This window comes from Magnolia sinica, chromosome 6 (genome assembly GCF_029962835.1).
Source record: "Magnolia sinica isolate HGM2019 chromosome 6, MsV1, whole genome shotgun sequence".
NCBI lineage: Eukaryota > Viridiplantae > Streptophyta > Magnoliopsida > Magnoliales > Magnoliaceae > Magnolia > Magnolia sinica.
Genome location: NC_080578.1, coordinates 15,380,491 through 15,403,088, shown reverse-complemented (window position 1 = coordinate 15,403,088; position 22,598 = coordinate 15,380,491). Strand labels below are relative to the sequence as shown.

The 22,598-nt window shown below is 38.5% G+C and overlaps 1 protein-coding gene, 1 long non-coding RNA gene and 1 other non-coding gene across 3 annotated transcripts; all 3 read right to left on the bottom strand.

The window, feature by feature from the left end:
• Window positions 1-4,414: 4,414 nt before the first annotated feature.
• Window positions 4,415-4,521, bottom strand: LOC131250237 (small nucleolar RNA R71). Its single transcript, XR_009173163.1, has one exon. It is a non-coding gene; the product is annotated as a small nucleolar RNA R71 (small nucleolar RNA).
• Window positions 4,522-12,991: 8,470 nt separating this feature from the next.
• On the bottom strand, window positions 12,992-18,286 carry LOC131249892 (uncharacterized). Its single transcript, XR_009172888.1, has 3 exons — window positions 18,129-18,286; window positions 17,935-18,023; window positions 12,992-13,030 (listed from the first exon to the last, which is right to left on the bottom strand). It is a non-coding gene; the product is annotated as an uncharacterized LOC131249892 (long non-coding RNA).
• A 2,802-nt stretch (window positions 18,287-21,088) lies between these two features.
• Window positions 21,089-21,929, bottom strand: LOC131249515 (uncharacterized). The gene is made up of 4 exons (XM_058250323.1): window positions 21,836-21,929; window positions 21,630-21,734; window positions 21,464-21,535; window positions 21,089-21,382 (listed from the first exon to the last, which is right to left on the bottom strand). Exons 1-4 carry the CDS (start codon window positions 21,857-21,859, stop codon window positions 21,089-21,091), a joined length of 495 nt encoding a protein of 164 aa, XP_058106306.1. The 5' UTR covers window positions 21,860-21,929.
• Between the last annotated feature and the right edge of the window lie 669 nt (window positions 21,930-22,598).

Genomic DNA, 22,598 nt, shown 5'->3' with positions numbered 1-22,598 from the left:
TAAGATTATATTCAGAGCTAAGAAAGTTGATTGTATTCAGAGCTAGTTGTTCACTCCCCAAGTATAGGGTTGTGATCAGTATCTATTGCATGATGGAGTCGTAATTGTTGAGTTTGTGAAATTAGAAAAGACTTTGGTATGCATTAACTTGAGATATGAATAGTTAAAGAGGTTGCAACTGACTGCCAAAGACTTGATTAAGGAGTAAAGGGAGGAATTCGCCTAACCAAAGACTCATTTTTGTGTAGCTAGTTGGTGAAGCAATTGCTTATCAAGGTGATGATCCGTAGCTAGTCTGAAAGGATGACAACAACGTTGGGAGTAAGACATGGTCTAACTCCTATATATGAAAGATAACAATAGTTAATTTTCTATAATAGGTAAAATCCTGATGGATCAATGACGAATGGAAGTAAAAGGCTTACGAGTCATAAATCCTCTGACCAAATAATTATCTAAAAGATTAGTCAATGAAACATTGAAAGGATGTATGAGTTATATACAAGTAAAGATCCTATGCAATAGGTTCAATAGGTTCAATAGGTAACCCAACCTATACAAGTAAAGATCCTATGCAATAGGTTCAATAGATAAACAACAAGACATAAAGTAGACGATTGCACTGATATAAATCAGCCCCTTCTATGGTAAATAAGGAAACCGTAAAAGGCATGATGATTTATTGTAAAGTTAACATTATAATGTTGAAAGATACACAAGTATACAAATTTTAATTTATAAAGCAATAAAATATACACTACAAGAAAAATGGGCAAAGGCTACGGACAAAAACCGTAGCAAAAGCCATTTTACTACGGATATGATCCGTAGCACGTCCGCCGCTATTGGTGGGGTAACTAAAGATCCAGCTACGGACTAAATCCGTAGCAATAGATAAAATTGCTACGGATATAGTCTGTAGCAATAGATACCAATAGCTACAGACAAAAGCCGTAGCTATAGCTACAGATTATATTTCTACCTATTTTTTTAAAAAATTGTCATAATACGACCTGTTTCCATTGCAAGAACCTGCTATCATTGATAACTCATCTAAGCTTAATGCTGAAAGAAATAGTACATAAAATGCAATCAGAAAAAAATGAAATGATGCGTTTATTACAAATAACAATCAAATATTACATATCAGACCCAGTTATTGCCTGGATTTATGAACACGGTACCGTTTAATTGCTCATCTTAATCGTGTTTATGATACAAGGTATATTTACGAGCTTGGACTGAAACAAGGTGCTAAAAGCTGAGATTTAACCCTCAGAATTCACCAAAGCATGGAAAGGACCCCAGGAGACCAAGATCGATGAATTTACACGCCAGAGACCTGAGAAAATCGAGAAACTGAAGCTCAAGTGGCCCAAAATTGTTCCAGAATGCTAGATCACAGGGTTCCCACCATCCGTTAGACTCGAAACTTCATAAATGTCTTAAGAACCACAAATTAACCGTACACGTTGAATTTCAGCCATTGGATCCTCGTGACAGTGCCTGAACTAACAGATCAGTCCATAAAATCCTGATTTGGGGCTCATTCGCTGTCCGGATACTCTTTAACTTCGGCCTCCACGGCTCAAATGAAATGGGGAACAAGATGGATGGTGTGGATTTCTCATGATCATCATACAGTGTACATAGTACACTTTTTGCACTAAACGGCAGCACAGGAATCAAATTCCGTTTTTTTTCTGCCGCTGCGAACGCGAACAGAGAGTTGCGGCTTACATCTAGTGGGCCACTACCTTCGATCACACGGTCAATCCGGACCGTCCAGTCACTCCAGAAGATCGAACCGACCGTACAAAAGGAGTTTCTCCAAACCCATGCACGTATATATGCGTAGGTCTCGATTTAAATACGGGATGGACAGCTGAGTTAAAATTCAATGGGCCACGCCTAACTTGATCCAAAATCATCCATCTCTGACTGATTTTTTCTTGTGATTCTAATGGAAGACGTGGATTCATCGAACAAGCAGTGAAGTGGGCCCCGCCATCAGTACAGCGTTCGGCCTGCGCAAGCTCTGTTACGCGCAACCGGGACTTCCAGGCCGTTCCTTGATCAAGACGGTGATCGGATCAGCAATCCAAATCGTTCATTCTCATCAACAGGGAGCCGTGACCACCTCCAACAAGTCCGATTCTGATTTTGGACGATCAGTCGTCCAAAATCTCGATCCAAACGCAAGATGTTTTGCATTTTCACTGCGCATACGAACGCGGTTTGAATAGCTGGCCGCGAGAGGACTATCGCCGCAACCTGTTTCTGGTAGGACTCTGCAGGAGCTCTCGGAGGACAGCTCTATAAACAAAGAGAGAAACGGGGGGGTTGGAGGCGGAAACGTGAAGGAAAAAGAAGAAGGAAGCTGGGTGCGGATGTGGACCAGAGGTTGCACGTGAGCTTGGGGAGGTATCGGCTTGGGGTGGTTTTTGGAACGATTGAAAGGGAAGATCTGGAGGCTGAGCGAGAGAGAGAGAGAGAGAGAGAAGAGAAGTTTGTTTCTTCTTCTTTACTTAAATTTCTTGCTATGTTTCCTTTCTTCTTTTTCCTTTGTTTATTTGTTTATTTTAGTCTATTCATGTGTGGCTAAACCCCTTAGCTAGGGATAAGGGGTGAAGCTTGTGGCGTGATGGGGTTGATCCTACGGCCTGGATACATGTGATGAACTGACATTGATTCTAGTGTGATTGAATGGAATGCTTTCAAGTTTTTAATGATTTATTGTGACTTAAATTACAATATATTTGTGATGGCTTTGAGTATGTCCATTCCCTTATTGTGACTATGCGGTTAGAAAACTCTGTTGTTCACCATTGCCCCTTGGACATGGTTGGATGACGGAACTCTTCCTGACATTCATACATCACTCAGATTGGCTGTGAATTGGTTTGATTTTGTTGTTTGCTTTGTCTCATGGGCATGGTTTTGTGATGGAATCCACTCTAATTTACACCTGTCTGATCTCTTGAAACTAGATCAAGAAAGATCAGTTTAATTTCCATGGTTCTTGATACAGGCATATAATCTCCCTGATCTCTACAAGTGGATCCTCTGAATCCCTAGTTTCCTTCCTCCGAATTTCTTAAGTTTTACATTAATCTCTCACCATCATTCATCAATTTATATTGATTTAGATTTCATCTTAGCCTAGTTCTAGATCTGGTTATTTTCAGATAACGTACAAGTTTCAGTCCTGTGGATTCGACCTCGGTCTTACCGAGTTTAGTACTACATCACAACCCTATACTTGGGGAGTGAACAAGTTTTGGCGCCGTTACCAGGGATTGACAGTTATGTTTTCTAGGATTAATTAGTTTTAGAATTTTAGATTTAGGTTTATAATTGATTTCTAGAACTAACTTGTTTCCATGTTTTGTAGGATCCTGACATAAGTTCCTAAATTGATAAGTCCTTCCTAATTTCTCTACTTTTTCCACTTTTAAAGTTAGGGTTTAAATTTTTCTAATTCTAGTATTTTCCTATTTGCAGGAAATAGTTTCTTTTAGAATCTCATTTGTTTCTTAATTTATTTTTAGAATTTTTATTTAGAAACTAACCTTCCTATTTTGTAGGCCTTTAAGATAGAAATTTCTAATTCGGTAAGTTCTTTCTCTCCACTTTCTATTTTTTATATCTCTTTTTAATTTACCTTCTAGTTTAGGACTTTCTTCCTTTTTAATGATTTTCTAATTCTAGACATTCTCTTTCGAACTGACTTGTTTGTTTTCTTTTGCAGGTCCTTAACTCAGGGGCTTCAATTTGGTAATTTCTTTCCAACTCTCTCTCTCCTTCTTTTTAGATTTTCTTTTCGTTTGAATTTGATTGAGGGCTGCGAGTGTTTCATGCCCAAGTGGGCTCGTGACAACACTCGACGTCTCTTGACTGAAGGAGGATTGGTTGAGAGGTTGACTATCCATCGCAGGACTAGACACCACTCGAAATCCCTTGAGTTCATTGAAGTTATGGCCGAAGACCAACCTTTTCTACCTCAACCCAGGGTGGAGGATACTCAAGATGAGAATGAGGTGCAACAGGCACCCCCGCCTCGTACTTTACGAGATTATCTACAACCGGCGGGAGTGAGTATGCCCTCATGCATGATTTTTCCTGAAAACACAGGACAAATGGACATCAAGCCAGGAGTTATCCAACTCCTTCTCAAATTCCATGGACTTGAATCAGAGAGTCCATATTTACATTTGAAAGAGTTCGATGAGATTATAGCTACATTATGTTTTCCTAATGTATCTGAGGATACAATTAGGCTGAAACTCTTTCTTTTTTCCTTACAAGAGAAAGCTAAGACATGGTTACATTCACTGCGTCCTAGATCCATTGGCACATGGAACGACATGTAGAGGGAATTCATAAAAAATTCTTCCCACATCATAAAACGATTACCCTCAGAAAAGCAATCATAAACTTTGCCCAAAAGGAAGATGAAACATTCTTCCAATGTTGGAAAAGGTTCAAAGATTTGGTCAGTTCATGCCCACAACACGGATTTGAAACGTGACGCATTACAAATTTCTTCTACGATGGACTGACATCTTCGATGCGCCAAATGGTCGAGACAATGTGTAATGAAGAGTTCATTAATAAAGATGTTGATGAGGTATGGGACTACCTCGACAGTCTGCCTGAAAAAACAGAATCTTGGGACTATTACCCAAAATCAAACACCACATCTAGGCCGACTCAATTAAAGGAGAAAGGTGGATTATATCTCTTGAAAGAAGAGGATGATCTCAAGTGTAAAGTGACTACGCTCATAAGGAAAGTTGAGGCCATGGAAGGAAAGAAGGATAAGGTTAATGAAATTGTTTGCGGCATCTGTGATTGCAACATTCATACAACTGAAAATTGTCCTACAATACCCGCCTTTCGAGGAGTGTTGAATGAACAAGCCAATGCCGTAAACAACTATCAAAGACCTTTTACTGGACCTAACTCCAATACGTACAATCCTGGTTGGAAAAATCATCCAAACTTTAGTTGGAGGAATGGACAAACGGCTACTCCTCCAGGTTTCTTCAATCAAAATTCAAATCAAGTGAAACCTCAAGAGGAACCGGTTCAAAATTCCATACAAGAGCTGGCTCAGGCAATGCGGGGAATTACAAATTTTATGCAAAAGATAGATTCTCGTATGACGGTTATAGAAAAGGGGATGCTTCCTACACAACCTCTCCTCAATCCTAAACCGCAGTACGAGATTAATGATCCCAGCTCTTCAAATCAGATGGGGCACGCTAAATCCATCACCACTCTTAGGAGTGGAAAGATCATTGATAAAACTCTTCCGGTTAGGCCCGAAAAGCCTCAAGAACCAGAAGAGGACAACAATGATGGATCTAGTGATGCCCCACAAAAATTAGAACCGGAACTTCTAGAGAAGCCAGTTGCTCCGTTCCCCCAACGATTGGTTTCACCAAAACCTCTCTCTAACTCTCAGGATATTCTAGAGGTGTTGAAATAAGTAAAAGTCAACATTCCTCTACTTGATGTCGTGAAACAGATTCCTTCATATGCCAAATTTCTGAAAGACTTATGCATGACCAAAAGAAGGCAAAGTATTCAAAAGAAAATCTTCTTAACTGAGAAAGTGAGTGCCATCCTAAAGCAAGACGTGCCACAGAAATTTAAGGATCTCGGTAGCCCAATTATATCATGTGTAATCGGGAACCATCAAATTGATCACGTACTTCTTGACTTAGGAGAGAGCGTAAATCTAATTCCCTAATCGGTATACAAACAGTTAGATTTGGGTGAGATAAAACCCACCCTGACCACACTACAACTTGCTGATCGCTCTATTCGTATACCAATAGGGATAATTGAGGATGTGTTAGTCCAGGTCGATAGATTTTACTATCCTGTAGATTTTATCATCCTGGACACCGAACCCATCAATAACATAAGCACTCAGATCCCCGTCATTCTTGGCCGCCCATTCTTTGCCACTTCAAATGCAATTATCAATTGCAGGAATGGTGTTATGACTATGTCTTTTGGGAATATGACATTGGAGTCAAATATCTTTTTCAATAACGGCAGAAACTTAGAGGAGGATGACGATTTTCACGACATTAACATGATTGACTCTTTCGTGGAAGATACGATACCTCTAACCTTATCCTTCGACCATCTAGAGACGTGCCTGGCCCACTCCCATGATTTTGATGATGACATGATTAGGGAGACGTGCGTCTTGCTTGATACTGCACCGGTACTTGAAGTTAACCGGTGGAGGCCACAATTTGAAGAATTGTCACAAACCGATGTAGTGCCTCTACCGTCTAACCTCAAGCCGCCGAAGCTTGACCTAAAACCTTTGCCCTCTGATTTGAAATATGCCTATTTAAGTCAAGATGAGACATACCCGGTGGTAATCTCTGCCCACCTAGAGAAAGAACAAGAGAGTATGCTCATATCTACTCTCATTGAGCATAAAGGAGCCCTGGGATGGACGATAGCGGACCTCAAGGGAATCGATCCCTCGATTTGTACTCACCGCATATATCTTGAGGATAATGCAAAAATCACTCGGCAACCACAACGTAGACTAAATCCAAACATGAAGGAAGTGGTTAAAGCCGAGGTTCTTAAACTATTGGACGTGGGTATCATATACCCTATATCTGATAGTCAATGGGTGAGTCCAACTCAAGTGGTCCCTAAGAAGTCCGAAATCACCATCGTAGCCAATGCTAATAATGAACTCGTGCCAACTAGAGTCACTACTGGTTGGAGAATGTGCATTGACTACAGGAAGTTGAATACCGTCACAAGGAAAGACCACTTTCCTTTACCATTCATTGATCGGATCCTGGAAAGGTTAGCTGGTCATTCCTATTATAGTTTCCTTGACGGGTATTCGCACAACCAGATAAAGATAGCTCCCGAAGACCAGGAAAAGACCACATTTACATGTCCATACGGCACCTTTGCCTATCAAGGATGCCATTCGAACTATGTAATGCCCCGCCACCTTTCGATGTATGCTTAGTATCTTTTCCGATATGGTGGGGCAATATCTAGAGGTCTTCATGGATGATTTCTCTTTACGGTCCATCTTTCAAGAAGTGCTTAGAAAGTCTTAAATGTGTCGTTGAAAAGATATGAAGAAAAGAACTTGGTACTTAATTGGGAGAAGTGCCATTTCATGGTTCAAGGGAATTGTCCTTGGGCATATCATCTCGTCCAAAGGAATCGAGGTAAATAAGGCAAAAATCGATCTTATCTCTAACCTACCTCCACCCAAGAACATCAGAGACGTGCGATCCTTCTTAGGACACGCAGGATTTTTCAGCGATTCATAAAGGACTTTAGTCTCCTCTCTCATCCTTTATGTAATCTTCTTCAAAAGGATGCTCCGTACAAGTGGACTAAGCAATGCCAGGAAGCTTTCACCAAGCTTAAGGGCACGTTAACCACTCCACCTTCATGCAGCCACCCGATTGGAACCTTCCTTTTGAGCTTATGTGCGACGCTTCGGATTATGCTCTTGCGGTCCTAGGCCCGAGAAAAGATAAGAGGCCCTACGTCATTCATTACGTAAGTAGAACTTTAAATTCGACGTGAACTACTCGACTACGGAAAAGGAACTCTTAGCCGTAGTGTTCACCTTGGACAAATTTAGGTCTTACTTGCTCGGATCCAAGATCATTATTTACACAGATCATGCGGTACTTAAGTATCTTCTTTTTAAGAATGATTCTAAGCCCCGTTTGATATGATGGATCCTTCTACTCCAAGAATTTGATTTGAAAATTAAAGATAAAAAGGGAGTAGAGAACGTAGTGGCCGATCACCTTTCTCGCCTTAATACCTCTGATTCCCTTGAGGTGACCCATATCAATGATATGTTCCCTAATGAACAACTGTGAGTCTCTCATTCTCCTTGGTTCGCCGATATTGCTAATTATCTTGCCACAGTTCCATACCGACACATTGGATTGCGTAAGATAAGAAGAAATTCTTCACCGAGGTGCGTAACTTTTTCGGATGATCCATATTTATTTAAATATTGCCCAGACTAAATCTTAAGGAGATATGTGCCAGATGATGAACACCAAATTGTCATCTCCTTTTGTCACTCTCAGGCCTGTGGTGGTCACTTTTCTTCTAAAAAGACTACGGCCAAGATTTTATAGTGTGGCTTTTACTGGTCCACTATGTTCAGGGACACTCATGATTTTTGCAAAGCTTGTGAGCGTTGTCAGAAATTGGGATTATTGTTCCGTCGAAATATGATGCCCTTGAACCCCATCCTTATCATAAAAGCATTTGATTATTGGGGCATCGATTTCATGGGACCATTCCCCCAATCCTTTGGAAATCTATATATTTTGCTCCTTGTAAACTATGTCACTAAATGGGTTGAAGTGATCCCATGCCGGAACAATGACCATCGAACGGTCATTAAATTCTTAAAAGAAAACATCCTCTCTTAATTCGGAATGTCTTGAGCCATCATTAGTAATGGGGGCTCACATTTTTGTAATAGACCATTCGAGAATTTAATGAAGAAATATGGTATTTCTCATAAGGTGAGCACTCCATACCACATACAAATAAGTGGGCAAGCTGAGATATCCAATAGGAAAATTAAACACATTTTGAAGAAAACGGTTATCCCTGACCATAAGGATTGGTCAATCCGATTGATCGATGCCTTATGGGCCTATCGTACTGCATTTAAAACTCCTATTGGAATGTCTCCCTCTCGACTTGTCTATGGTAAAGCTTGCCACATACTTGTGGAGTTGGAACATAGAGCCTACTAGGCAATAAAAAATCTGAACTTAAATCTAGACAACACTGGCTCGCTACGCAAACTTCAGTTGAATGAACTTGAAGAAATCCGGAACGATGCGTATGAGAACTAGAGAATTTATAAGCACTGGATGAAGGTGTTTCATGACCAATGCATTATTCGGAAATCATTCACGCCAGGTCAAAAGGTCCTTTTATATAATTCTCGGTTACATCTCTTTCCTCATTAGACCGGCCCTTACATTGTTGTTCTGTTTTTCCTCATGGGGCGTTGAGATAAGAGATCCCGACAATGGCAAGGAGTTTAAAGTCAATGGACATCGATTTAAACCATTTGTCGAGAAATTTGATTCGAGAGGACATGTCCATGCCTCGACTGCTCCAGCTAACAGGATTGATCTCCTAGTCTGATGGAGGTATAGGTAGGTTTATCGCTTTCATAGGACTAGGGTAGTTACTTTATTTGTCTGGCTGAAGACGGTAAACTTAGCACTCCTGGGAGCCAACCCAGCTTTTCATTCCGTTTCATTTTCCTAGTTAGTTAGTTCAATGTTTGTGGGTAACATTGCTGCAAACCCTCACGAGACTACAACTCGTCCACTAGGGGCAACCTAGGGGTTTAAAGGCTTGTTGCGTATGCTAAATGCAATCGAGAGCACCTGCGAAAGTGGTATAGGTAGGATTTTATTTTTGTTATTTTATTTTACTTCTGTTGGTTTCTCTTTTGTGCTAACCCGCTCTTATGTAGATATCTTTGGAAAGCCTCTTGATTCTTTCGTCCAGATACTATCTTTCCATCACTCCTCCTATATTTCCGTTGTCTCATGTGCATTACATGTTTATTTCTTTTACATTAAGGACAATGTAGATTTTTGATTGGGGGTGGGAGATTAGGTTTCCTAATCAGTGTTTTCTTGGTCTTGAGCAAAAGTTGTGAAAATTTTTAATTTTTCAGGCTTTCTGATGAATTCAAAGTGATTTTGACGGCCATCTAGGGCACTTAGAATTTTAAGATGCGTGATGTTGGTACTTTATGACTCTTGGATTCAGTTATCTATTAAATTTCACAGCTAAGTTTGAATTGTTAATCCATTACTAGAATTTGTAAACATTGATTGAGACATGAATTCGCAGGACACATCTCGCGTGCATATTAAGGTTTCAGTTCGATATTGAAGGATTAACTTGGTAATCACTAAACATGAAAGGAACCAACTTGAAAAATTGAATGGATTGGGCGAACAGTCTTTACCATAGGTTTGCTCCCTATAGGTGAGGATTCGATTCCCCATGGATGATATTTGAAAAAAAGTTAGGTGTACAGTCTTTACTTTAAGTTTGCTCCCTATAGGTGAGGATTTGATCCCTCTTTTTGGTGTTACTTCTAATGAAAAAGTTAAAAATTAAAAGAATAAAAAGATAATGTGTGAGGCAAGTTCAGGTTATCGTGAATTCTCTTATTGGTTACCAATGATATCCTTAAATAGAGAAGTGAATTTTAATGTTGATAATTCGAGATTAGACTATGCATCCAAGGAATTCAATGTTTAGAATTATTCTAATTGATGGACTAATATTTTGAACTTAATTATGAAGTTACCGTGTGCTTAAGTCTAGGAGAGAAAGTAATGCCAACATTCATGAATCTTAGAATTCTAGTATCTGAATTTTTTTTTTTTTTTTTTTTTTTTTTCAGTCACTTGAGTTATAAAAACTGTCCTGTAATTCTCAATTTATCTTTCGCATACCTTGCTCGAGATTAGCAAGATGCTGGTTGGGGGTTGTGTTGAGGGTTAAATATTGCATATCAGACCCAGTTATTGCCTGGATTTATGAACATGGTACCGTTTAATTGCTCATCTTAATCGTGCTTATGATACAGGGTGTATGTACGAGCTTGGACTGAAACAAGGTGCTAAAAGCTGAGATTTAACTCTCAGAATTCACCAAAGCATAGAAAGGACCCCAGGAGGAAAAGATCGACGAATTTACACGCCAGAGACCTGAGAAAATTGAGAAACTGAAGCTCAAGTGGCCCGAAATTGTTCCAGAATGCTAGATCACAGGGTTCCCACCATCCGTTGGGCTCGAAACTTCATAAATGTCCTAAGAACCACAAATTAACCGTACACGTCAAATTTCAACCATTGGATCCTCGTGAAAGTGGCTGAACTAACAGATCAGTCCATAAAACCTTGATTTGGGGCCCACCCGCTGTCCGGATACTCTTTAACTTCGACCCCCACGGGTAAAATGAAATGGGGAACAAGATGGATGGTGTGGATTTCTCATAATCATCATAAAGTGTACATAGTACACTTTTTGCACTAAGACGTGCATGGCAACACAGGAATCCGAATTCCGGTTTTTCTGCCGCTGTGAACGCAAACAGAGAGTTACGGCTGACATCTAGTGGGCCACTACCTTTGATCAGACGGTCAATTCAGACCGTCCAGTCATTCCAGAAGATCGAATCGACCGTACAAAAGGAGTTTCTCCAAACCCATGCACGTATATATGCGTAGGTCTCGGTTTAAATGCAAGATGGACGGCTGAGTTAAAATTCAATGGGCCACGCCTAACTCGATCCAAAATCATCCATCTTTGACTGATTTTTTCTTGTGATTCTAATAGACGACGTGGATTCATCGAACAAGCAGTGAAGTGGGCCCCGCCATCAGTACAGCGTTCGGCCTGCGCAAGCTCTGTTACGTGCAACCGGGACTTCCAGGTCGTTCCTTGATCAAGATGGTGATCGGATCAGCAATCCAAACCATTCATTCTCATCAACAGGGAGCCGTGACCACCACCAAGAAGTCCAATTCTGATTTTGGACGATCAGTCGTCCAAAATCTCAAGCCAAATGCAAGATGTTTTGCATTTTCACTGCGCATACGAACGCGGTTTGAATAGCTGGCTGCGTAAAAACGGTTTCCGCAACCTATTCCTTTTGGGACTCCACAGCAGCTCTCGGGGGAGGCCGTTCATCTTTTAAAAGGGGAGGCTTTGCTGCTGCAGAGGGACGTGAAGGAAAGGGAAGAAGAAAGCTGGGTGCGGACGTGGACAGAGGCTGCACGTGAGCTTGGGGAGGTATCGGCTTGGGGTGGTTTTTGGAACGATTGAAAGGGAAGATCTGGAGGCTGAACGGGAGAGAGAGAGAAAGAGAAGAGAAGTTTGTTTCTTCTTCTTTACTTAAATTCCTTGCTATGTTTCCTTTCTTCCTTTTCCTTTGTTTATTTGTTTATTTTAGCCTATTCATGTGTGGCTAAACCCCTTAGCTAGGGATAAGGGGTGAAGCTTATGGCGTGATGGGGTTGATCCTACGGCTTGGATGCATGTGATGAACTGACGTTGATTCTAGTGTGATTGAATGGAATGCTTTCAAGTTTTTAATGATTTATTGTGACTTAAATTACAATATATTTGCGATGACTTTGAGTATGTCCATTCCTTTATTGTGACTATGCGGTTAGGAAACTCTGTTGTTCACCATTGCCCCTTGGACATGGTTGGATGACGAAATTCTTCCTGACATTCATACATCACTCAGATTGGCTGTGAATTGGTTTGATTTTGTTGTTTGCTTTGTCTCATGGGCATGGTTTTGTGATGGAATCCATTCTAATTTACACTCGTCTGATCTCTTGAAAACTATATCAAAGGAAGTTCAGTTGATTTTCATGGTTACACCCTTCAACTGGATGAATATACAAGTGGATCCTCTGAATCCCTAGTTTCTTATCTCTGATTTCTCTTAAGTTTTCGATAATTATTCCACAATTATTCCTTAAATTCTATTTGATTTATATTACATCTTTGCTAGTTCTAGATCTAGTTAGTTCCAGATCACGTACAAGTTTCAGTCCCTGTGGATTCGACCTCGGTCTTACCGAGTTAAAAATAAATGAAACGATGCGTTTATTACAAATAGCAATCAAATCATATAATGCATCCTACATTCACATTTCTAAATAAACAATACTTCATTTTGCTCAACCTATCATAAGAATCACAACTAAGGCGTGCCCTCATGTACAAGAAACAAATACACTCCAACACATTAAACACCCTCCATATACATTCAATAATGCTCATATTTTTACAGAATTTTCTTCCTGGTCAATTTCAACAAATGTAGAAGATAGAGCTTCTTCTTTCCTTGAAATTGCAGATGTAACTTCGTGGTCTTCGACACAAGATCACTTCCATCCTCCATTGACTTCTTTAGTTTGTCAGCCTTTATAAAACAACATTTGTAGACACAATCAATCAAGCATACCTTTGTACACATCTCAAAAGGAAGAAAGACAAAAAAACACATATATCGAGAAATAAAATACTTATATATGGTTAAGGTTTAGGTTTAGGAAATCGGGTTCGGGTTTCAGATCGAGTTTAGTTTGGGTTTTCAAATTTAAGTTTAGGTTAAGGAGTTGAGATTAGGATTAGGTGTAGGTTTAGGTTTAAGGATTTGAGAATACATTTAGGTTTTAGGTTTAGGTTTAGGTTTTAGGTTTAGGTTATAGGTTATAGCTTTAGGGAATTGAGAATAGGTTAAGGTTTAGGTTTAGGAAATCGGGTTCGGATTTAGGTTTGGGTTTTCAAGTTTAGGTTTAGGTTTAGGTTTAGGTTAGGGAGTTGAGATTATGATTAGGTGTAGGTTTAGGTTTAGGGATTTGAAAATACATTTAGGTTTTAGGTTTAGGTTTTAGGTTTAGGTTAAGGTTAGGTTATAGGTTAAGGTTTAGGTTATAAGTTTTAGTTTAAGTTAAGGTTATAGGTTTAGGTTTAGGTTAAGGTTTAGGTTTAGGTTATAGGTTATAGGTTAAAGCTTTAGGGAATTGAGAATAGGTTAAGGTTTAGGTTTAGGAAATTGGGTTCGGGTTTGAGATCGGGTTTAGTTTGGGTTTTCAAGTTTAGGTTTAGGTTAAGGAGTTGAGATTAGGATTAGGTGTAGGTTTAGGTTAAAGGATTTGAGAATACATTTAGGTTTTAGGTTTAGCTTATATGTTATAGCTTTAAGGAATTGAGAATAGGTTAAGGTTTAGGTTTAGGAAATCGGGTTCGGGTTCGGGATCGGGTTTAGGTTTGGGTTTTCAAGTTTAGGTTTAGGTTTAGGTTAGGGAGTTGAGATTAGGATTAGGTGTAGGTTTAGGTTTAGGGATTTGAGAATACATTTAGGTTTTAGGTTTAAGTTTAGGTTATAGGTTATAGGTTTAGGTTTAGGTTAAGGTTTAGGTTTAGGTTATAGGTTAAAGCTTTAGGGAATTGAGAATAGGTTAAGGTTTAGGTTTAGGAAATCGGGTTCGGGTTTGAGATCGGGTTTAGTTTGGGTTTTCAAGTTTAGGTTTAGGTTAAGGAGTTGAGATTAGGATTAGGTGTAGGTTTAGGTTTAAGGATTTGAGAATACATTTAGGTTTTAGGTTTAGGTTTAGGTTTAGGTTAAGGTTTAAGTTTAGGTTATATGTTATAGCTTTAGGGAATTGAGAATAGGTTAAGGTTTAGGTTTAGGAAATCGGGTTCGGGTTCGGGATCGGGTTTAGGTTTGGGTTTTCAAGTTTAGGTTTAGGTTTAGGTTAGGGAGTTGAGATTAGGATTAGGTGTAGGTTTAGGTTTAGGTTTAGGTTTTAGGTTTTAGGTTTTAGGTTTAGGTTAAGGTTAGTTTATAGGTTATAGGTTATAGGTTATAGGTTTTAGTTTAGGTGAAGGTTATAGGTTTAAGTTTAGGTTAAGGTTTAGGTTTAGGTTATAGGTTTTAGGTTAAAGCTTTAGGGAATTGAGAATAAGTTAAGGTTTAGGTTTAGGAAAACGGGTTCGGGTTTGAGGTTTGTGTTTTAAAGTTTAGGTTTCGGTTTAGGTTAAGGAGTTGAGATTAGGATTTGGTGTAGGTTTAGGTTTAAGGATTTGAGAATACATTTAGGTTTTAGGTTTAGGTTTAGGTTTAGGTTATAAGTTATAGGTTTAGGTTAAGGTTTAGGTTTAGGTTATATGTTATAGCTTTAAGGATTTGAGAATAGGTTAATGTTTAGGTTTAGGAAATCGGGTTCGGGTTCGGGATCGGGTTTAGGATTGGGTTTTCAAGTTTAGGTTTAGGTTTAGGTTAGGGAGTTGAGATTAGGATTAGGTGTAGGTTTAGGTTTAGGGATTTGAGAATACATTTAGGTTTTAGGTTTAGGTTTAGGTTTTAGGTTATAGGTTTAGGTTTAGGTTTTAGGTTTAGGTTAAGGTTAGGTTATATGTTATAGGTTATAGGTTTTAGTTTAGGTTATAGGTTTTAGTTTAGGCTAAGGTTATAGGTTTAGGTTTAGGTTAAGCTTTAGGTTTAGGTTATAGGTTAAAGCTTTAAGGATTTGAGAATAGGTTAAGGTTTAGGTTTAGGAAATCGGGTTCGGGTTTGAGATCGGGTTTAGGTTGGGTTTTCAAGTTTAGGTTTAGGTTAAGGAGTTAAGCTTAGGATTAGGTGTAGGTTTAGGTTTAAGGATTTGAGAATACATTTATGTTTTAGGTTTAGGTTTATGTTTAGGTTAAGGTTTAGGTTTAGGTTATATGTTATAGCTTTAGGGAATTGAGAATAGGTTAAGGTTTAGGTTTAGGAAATCGGGTTCGGGTTCGGGATCGGGTTTAGGTTTGGGTTTTCAAGTTTAGGTTTAGGTTTAAGTTAGGGAGTTGAGATTAGGATTAGGTGTAGGTTTAGGTTTAGGGATTTGAGAATACATTTAGGTTTTAGGTTTAGGTTTAGGTTTAGGTTATAGGTTTAGGTTAAGGTTAGGTTATAGGTTATAGGTTATAGGTTAAGGTTTAGGTTATAGGTTTTAGTTTAGGTTAAGGTTATAGGTTTAGGTTTAGGTTAAGGTTTAGGTTTATGTTATAGGTTATAGGTTAAAGCTTTAGAGAATTGAGAATAGGTTAAGGTTTAGGTTTAGGAAATCGGGTTCGGGTTTGAGATTGGGTTTAGTTTGGGTTTTCAAGTTTAGGTTTAGGTTAAGGAGTTGAGATTAGGATTAGGTGTAGGTTAAGGTTAAAAGATTTGAGAATACATTTAGGTTTTAGGTTTAGGTTTAGGTTTAGGTTTAGGTTAAGGTTTAGGTTTAAGTTATATGTTATAGCTTTAAGGAATTGAGAATAGGCTAAGGTTTATGTTTAGGAAATCGGGTTTGGGTTCGGGATCGGGTTTAGTTTTGGGTTTTTAAGTTTAGGTTTAGGTTTAGGTTAGAGAGTTGAGATTAAGATTATGTGTAGGTTTAGGTTTTAGGATTTGAGAATACATTTAGGTTTTAAGTTTAGGTTTAGTTTTTAGGTTATAGGTTTAGGTTTAGGTTTTAGGTTTAAGTTAAGGTTAGGTTATATGTTATAGGTTATAGGTTATAGGTTTTAGTTTAGGTTATAGATTTTAGTTTAGGTTAAGGTTATAGGTTTAAGTTTAGGTTAAGGTTTAGGTTTAGGTTAAGGTTATAGGTTTAGGTTATAGGTTATAGGTTATAGGTTATAGCTTTAGGGAATTGAGAATAGGTTAAGGTTTAGGTTTAGGAAATCGGGTTCGGGTTTGGGATCGGGTTTAGGTTTGGGTTTTCAAGTTTAGGTTTAGGTTTAGGTTAGGGAGTTGAGATTATGATTAAGTGTAGGTTTAGGTTTAGGGATTTGAGAATACATTTAGGTTTTAGGTTTAGGTTTAGGTTTTAGGTTATAGGATTAGGTTTAGGTTTTAGGTTTAGGTTAATTAAGATTTGGTTATAGGTTATAGGTTATAGGTTAAGGTTTAGTTCATAGGTTTTAGTTTAGGTTAAGCTTATAGGTTTAGGTTTAGGTTAAGGTTAAGGTTTAGGTTTAGTTTATAGGTTATAGGTTATAGGTTATAGGTTAAAGCTTTAGGGAATTGAGAATAGGTTAAGGTTTAGGTTTAGGAAATTGGGTTCGGGTTTGAGATCTGGTTTAGTTTGGGTTTTCAAGTTTAGGTTTAGGTTAAGGAGTTGAGATTAGGATTAGGTGTAGGTTTAGGTTAAAGGATTTGAGAATACATTTAGGTTTTAGGTTTAGGTTTAGGTTTAGATTATAGGTTTAGGTTAAGGTTTAGGTTATAGGTTATAGGTTATAGGTTAAAGCTTTAGGGAATTGAGAATAGGTTAAGGTTTAGGTTTAGGAAATCGGGTTCGGGTTCGGGATCGGGTTTAGGTTTGGGTTTTCAAGTTTAGGTTTAGGTTTAGGTTAGGGAGTTGAGATTAGGATTAGGTGTAGGTTTAGGTTTAGGAATTTGAGAATACATTTAGGTTATAGGTTTAGGTTATAGGTTTAGGTTTAAGTTTTAGGTTTAGGTTAAGGTTAGGTCATAGGTTATAGGTTATAGGTTAAGGTTTATGTTATAGGTTTTGGTTTAGGTTAAGGTTATAGGTTTATGTTTAGGTTAAGGTTTAGGTTTAGGTTATAAGTATAGGTTTAGATTAGGTTATAGGTTAAGGTTTAGGGAATTGAGTTTAGGTTATAGGTTCAGGTTATAGGTTATAGGTTTAGGTTAAGGTATAGGTTTAGGTTATAGGTTTTGGGATTTGAGAATAGATTTAGGTTATAAGTATAGGTTTAGGTTAGCTTGTAGGTTAAAGTTTAGGGAATTGAGTTTAGGTTATAGGTTATAGGTTTAGGTTATAGTTATAGGTTTTGGGATTTAAGAATAGGTTTAGGTTATAGGTTAAGGGTGTGGTCCCTGCAAATATAGATATAAACACGGCCTACTCCAATTGGTCAGGCCCTTCCAATGATGTTCATAGGAAATGGACAGCTTCATCATGGTCATTACTGGTTCCCATCTTTCGGGGACCCCGCTCAACATCCGGATAACTCAGAATCCGGGTCTTCTCCATCAATTTCGAATAAACACATAAACATGTCCTATCCAAATAGTCAAGGCCCTCCAATATTGTCCATAGGAAATGGATAGCTTAATCATGGTCATAACAACGGTTCCCACCTTCCAGGGACCCCGCTCATCCGGATAGCTCCGACGCACATTCGTGTCTGCTCCATTAATTTCGAGCAAATACATAAACACGAACTATTCAAATAGCCCGGATTTGTCTGATCCAGGGATCTAAGGAAGCCGGATACTACAATTATGAACTGGAACATGAGAGCAGAGAAATGTTGACTCACTTGTTCACTTTAACCCAAGTAACTTTTAGTGTTTCCTTCTTCTTTTCATCAAGCTCTTCAATCACTTTCTTGATTTTTGACTTATCATTCTAAGAAGAGAAGAATACAGCAAACAAACAACTTCAGACATAAACAAATTCAATTTTTTTTAAAAAGATGAGATCCTTTACAGGCTGAGAAATACAACAATATACCTCAATGATGTTTTTCTTGGATAATAAGTCATTGTATTCATCTTCAGCTTTCTCGAACATTGCCATAACTTTTTTGTTGACCCTCTTCTCAAGGTTGAAAGCAATCAATCAGATTAACTGAGATGCATGTCCATTAACCTTCCTCTTTAAAAAAAAATGCAAAACCAAACATCAATTAGGTGTTGAATCATACTATTTCATTGTCATGGAAAATAAAACAAAGAAGTGTGTGCTCTTAAATGCCAAACCAAACATCAATTAGGTGTTGAATCATACTATTTCATTGATTTTCCAGGGAAGCATGCTCTTGAATGACTGCGTCCTTCTCCATAATGAGCCTCTCCCTTTCATTTTCAAAGTCATAAATCCTTTCACAATGGAATGCATCAAAATTTAAAAATAAGCATGTGCAAGAATGCACCAATTACAATAAGAAGTGTGTGCAAGAATGCACCTTGTTGTCTTTTGAAGATGGAATTGAATTAGTCTTGTTTTTGTTGGGATTGCTTTTGCTTACGTTGATGCTCAAATGCGAGACACATCCCATGGAAATATCTACAGTTCCAGATCAAACCTATAAATCAATAGCAAAACAGAAGTGTAGTTTGGGTAGTATCGCACAAGTGAGCAATGTACATACCAACTGATTTATCTATGAATCAACAAACTCTATGTAGCTCCAATTAATTTCCTCTTTTATGTACTCTTCCTGTTCCATTTTGAAGACATGCTGTCAGTACACAACCCAAGAAAAAACAAGATATTAGAGGTTTCCAAGATAGAGGCAACAACTTGTTATGGAGTAAGCTAACCTGGTTAAAATGCTGTTGCAGCTTCTCATTTGTGAAATTAATGCATAACCGCTCAAAATTGTTTACCATGAAATATAAGAAAATATCAGACACGCAATTTGTAATGTATAGTGCAGGGGCTGGACATAGGTCCACTACCTGATTTTTTTGCTGGTTTTAGCCCAGATGGAAGGCCCAATTGAGGTCTGGCCTGGACTGATTTGCTGCCCATAAAAAGCCTAGCTGTAAGGTTGGTACTAAGGGCCTGTTTGAGGCCAGATTCTAGTGCAGATCAAGGCCCAGTCGGGGCCTAATTTCATCTCAAATCGGACCCATCTGGAGCTTGTTTTCAGCACGCAGCACGACCTAGATGGAGGCCGTTTGGATCCAGGTTTCATGGCCTGACCGTGAGCCATGTCTGGCCCGACTGCGAGGCATCTGAAATGCGTTTCTCAGCCCTCTGCGCGGTCTAATTGAAGGCCTTATTTCTGGCTCAAAACACTTTCTCAACTAGGCTACACTCAGCCCATATCTCTGTGCATTTCATGGCCAGCAGAAGGTCCGACTAAGGGCCGATTTTCAGCATCTTTACGGCCTATCTGGGAGGTATTTCGACTTAGATTTGGGGCTGGCTAAAGGATGTTTTTCAGCTCCCTTGTGTGGCCTGAAGAAGGCCTGGTTTTAGCCTAAGGTTGAGGCATGTTTATAGCTTGGATTGAAGCCCATTTAAAGGCCTGTTGCAGCTCTCTTCATGGCCCAGTTGGAGGTCAGTTTCAACTCGCAGCATGGCCTCCAAACGTGGCTGGAACCTTTATGAAAGGAAGAAGGAAAATAAGAGACGTTCTATTTAATCATCAAATGCATAAAAGCTATGATCTCTAGAACAAAAATCCCATACATGAATGATAAACAAGAATTCCATCATTTTAAACATCATTCAGTGCAGAGTCAAATCGATACCAGTGGAATTGACGATTTGGTAAGTCCACCAAATGGTCTATTCCATTGACAAACATAGAAAGGAGATGGGAGTCTGGTTTGTCATTGGCATTGAAATAATTGCCCTAACTTTCAATAGAAAGGAGAAGATGGAGGATACCGTACCCATACTACCTGAACTACCATTTGTCAGGACCACCATGTTTTGATTTTCGTTTTCACTTTGGGGTTTTTTCTCAGCAAAGCCAGCTCCTTTAGCAGCCCAATTGCATCTTATTTGTCTATTTTCGAGCCATTTACCTAACAGGAGCTAGGTAAAATCAAAGAAAAATACCATGTACAAGCATTCTGACAAACCCAAAATTTGCAAACCCCAGATGCCTTACTAGTCAAGTCATTGATAGCATTCTCAGCATCTTGCAAAACAATAACAAATAAATAGATAATCATGTTTCAATGAATAATGAACCATGAAGATTGACCTAGAATAAATAGATAATCAGAAAATGAAGGAAAAGTACACAACTCACCTTATGCCCATTCTCCCTCCTCCTTTACTTGGGCTTGGGACCAGCAATGCAAGGAGTTGCATTGGCGGAGTTAAAAAGGGGCTTAGGCTCCATTTGGTTTGTGACAACCAAATGGAGTCTAATATGTTTAAATATAGAGTATAAAATTCATTCAAAATTATAAAAATCAAACCAAACAAAATATAGAGTAACAAAAAAAAACAAGCGAAACATCAATATAAAGTAACTAAAAATCAAACCAAGTCTTGAGTTCATCAATATAAAGTAACTAAAGTGCCAAATTAGTTCAAAATTAACCAAAAAAACAAGCGAAACATCATATCAAGTAACTAAAAAAAGCATTCACACCAAGTTCAATTATAGAGTCCAAATTTGTTCAAATTATCGAAATCTCAAAGATTCCTTCCCCCATTGCACAAGTGATCCCGGACCGGCCTCTCCAAGTGTAGATGCGAACCCATCTTCTTTCCACAAACGAGTGTCAGGATGTATAATCTCAGTCAGGGTAACATCAAAAGCTCCCTCCTCCAATGGTTCGCAATGGACAACTGCATTTGGATTAACTTCGTGTACTTGACCACCAGCAACTATATCATGATTTCCCCAACCAAGAAAGTCGCATCTCCTACCGATATATATAACATCCGGCAACATGTACACATATAAAATGACATTAGTATTGTTATCGTTTATAAAATAATTATAAGTTCAATACTGTAGCAAATTTACACTTGCATACCGACAATGCCTGAGCAGATTTAGCAATTGTTGGTGATGAGAGGTTTTGAGTAGATTGTGCATGTTGCTGCAACTCCATCCAGGCCTCCATCTTGGCCAATGATTTCTTTATATCAAATATCTCCTGCACTAGGCCATCTTTTTCTTTTATCAAATTCTCTACCTTTGAACGGGCAGGGGTTGACATCTTCAGTCCTGTCTTAGTTATTGAGCAACCTAGACCCCGCATTCGCCCTCTACTATCAGAACCAACCAACTGTAAAACATTGCAAATCAAGTTATTAGAAAATTCATAATTACCATGAATCTCACTATAATTTTTAAATTTTATTATTACCTGTGTAAGGGCATCATCAACGCTGGTAATCTTAGAAGAAGGATTGCTAGAATAAAGCTCATCTAATTTTTCCTGCAATAAAATACAAATGAATGTAAAATAATTCAAAGTTATACATTGGCATCTCATAAAGGTACTAGTTAGTGGTAGAAGGGGATGTACTTACAACAAGGTCAGGATACTGGACAACTTTGTCCTTGCTTGTATGGGCTCTTAAGTAAACATCACATCTACCTATCTCGGCATCAGAGGTAAGATTCCTCTCCTTCGTCTTTGGCACATTACATATTAATGGAGCTAGATGAGTGATAATTCAAAAGTAAATTCAATATTAAACTATAATACCTATATTTATAAATAAATAACACATACCATCTGATGGCGAAGAACAGCCATGCTGTTCCTCCCAAGACACACAGGTCCTTTTAGCTTAGACCGATTAATTTTATTCCTTTCGCTTGCTCTCTTGAATATAGGGAAACCTGAGGGGGCAAGACTATCTCTCACAACTACAAGATCCTGCCTTTAATATATTTTGCAGTCAACCTTTTCTTGTAATTCCGCCATGTTTCCTTGATGCGTTTTGTTACGTATGTAAGACTCGCATCCCAACTTTGACCCTCAAACTCATAAGCCCGTGACAATGACTCTATGATCATTTGAATGTGTGCATGAGGCACCAGGCGAAAGTCTTGGTATATGATCGGGATATGAGTACGGGTGGGGATACCGGTATGCAATGCAAATTACTTTTGTTCAGGACAATCCTCATTTGGTTGCCCGAATTCATTCGTCTTTAGGACTTTTTTCCTATCAGGTTGCTCATGTAAAAAAGCACCCCTAGTAAGACCTCTCTTTCTAGAGGAAGAAGAAGAAGCTGGCACAACAACATCAAAAGAATAACAGTTATATATACACATCATTGACTACCGCCAATATATAAGAAAATTGAAATTTACATATCTAATTAAGGAGAACTATCATATTACCTTTGGTCTTGCTCGCATCTGTAGTCTCGGTCAAGTGCACACCCAATGCCTCTGGTTGTGAATCCATGTGCCTGTTTAAATTAAAATAAAATAAAATAAAAACACTAATGATTAATACAATAATTTGGATAACAGATAAAGTACAA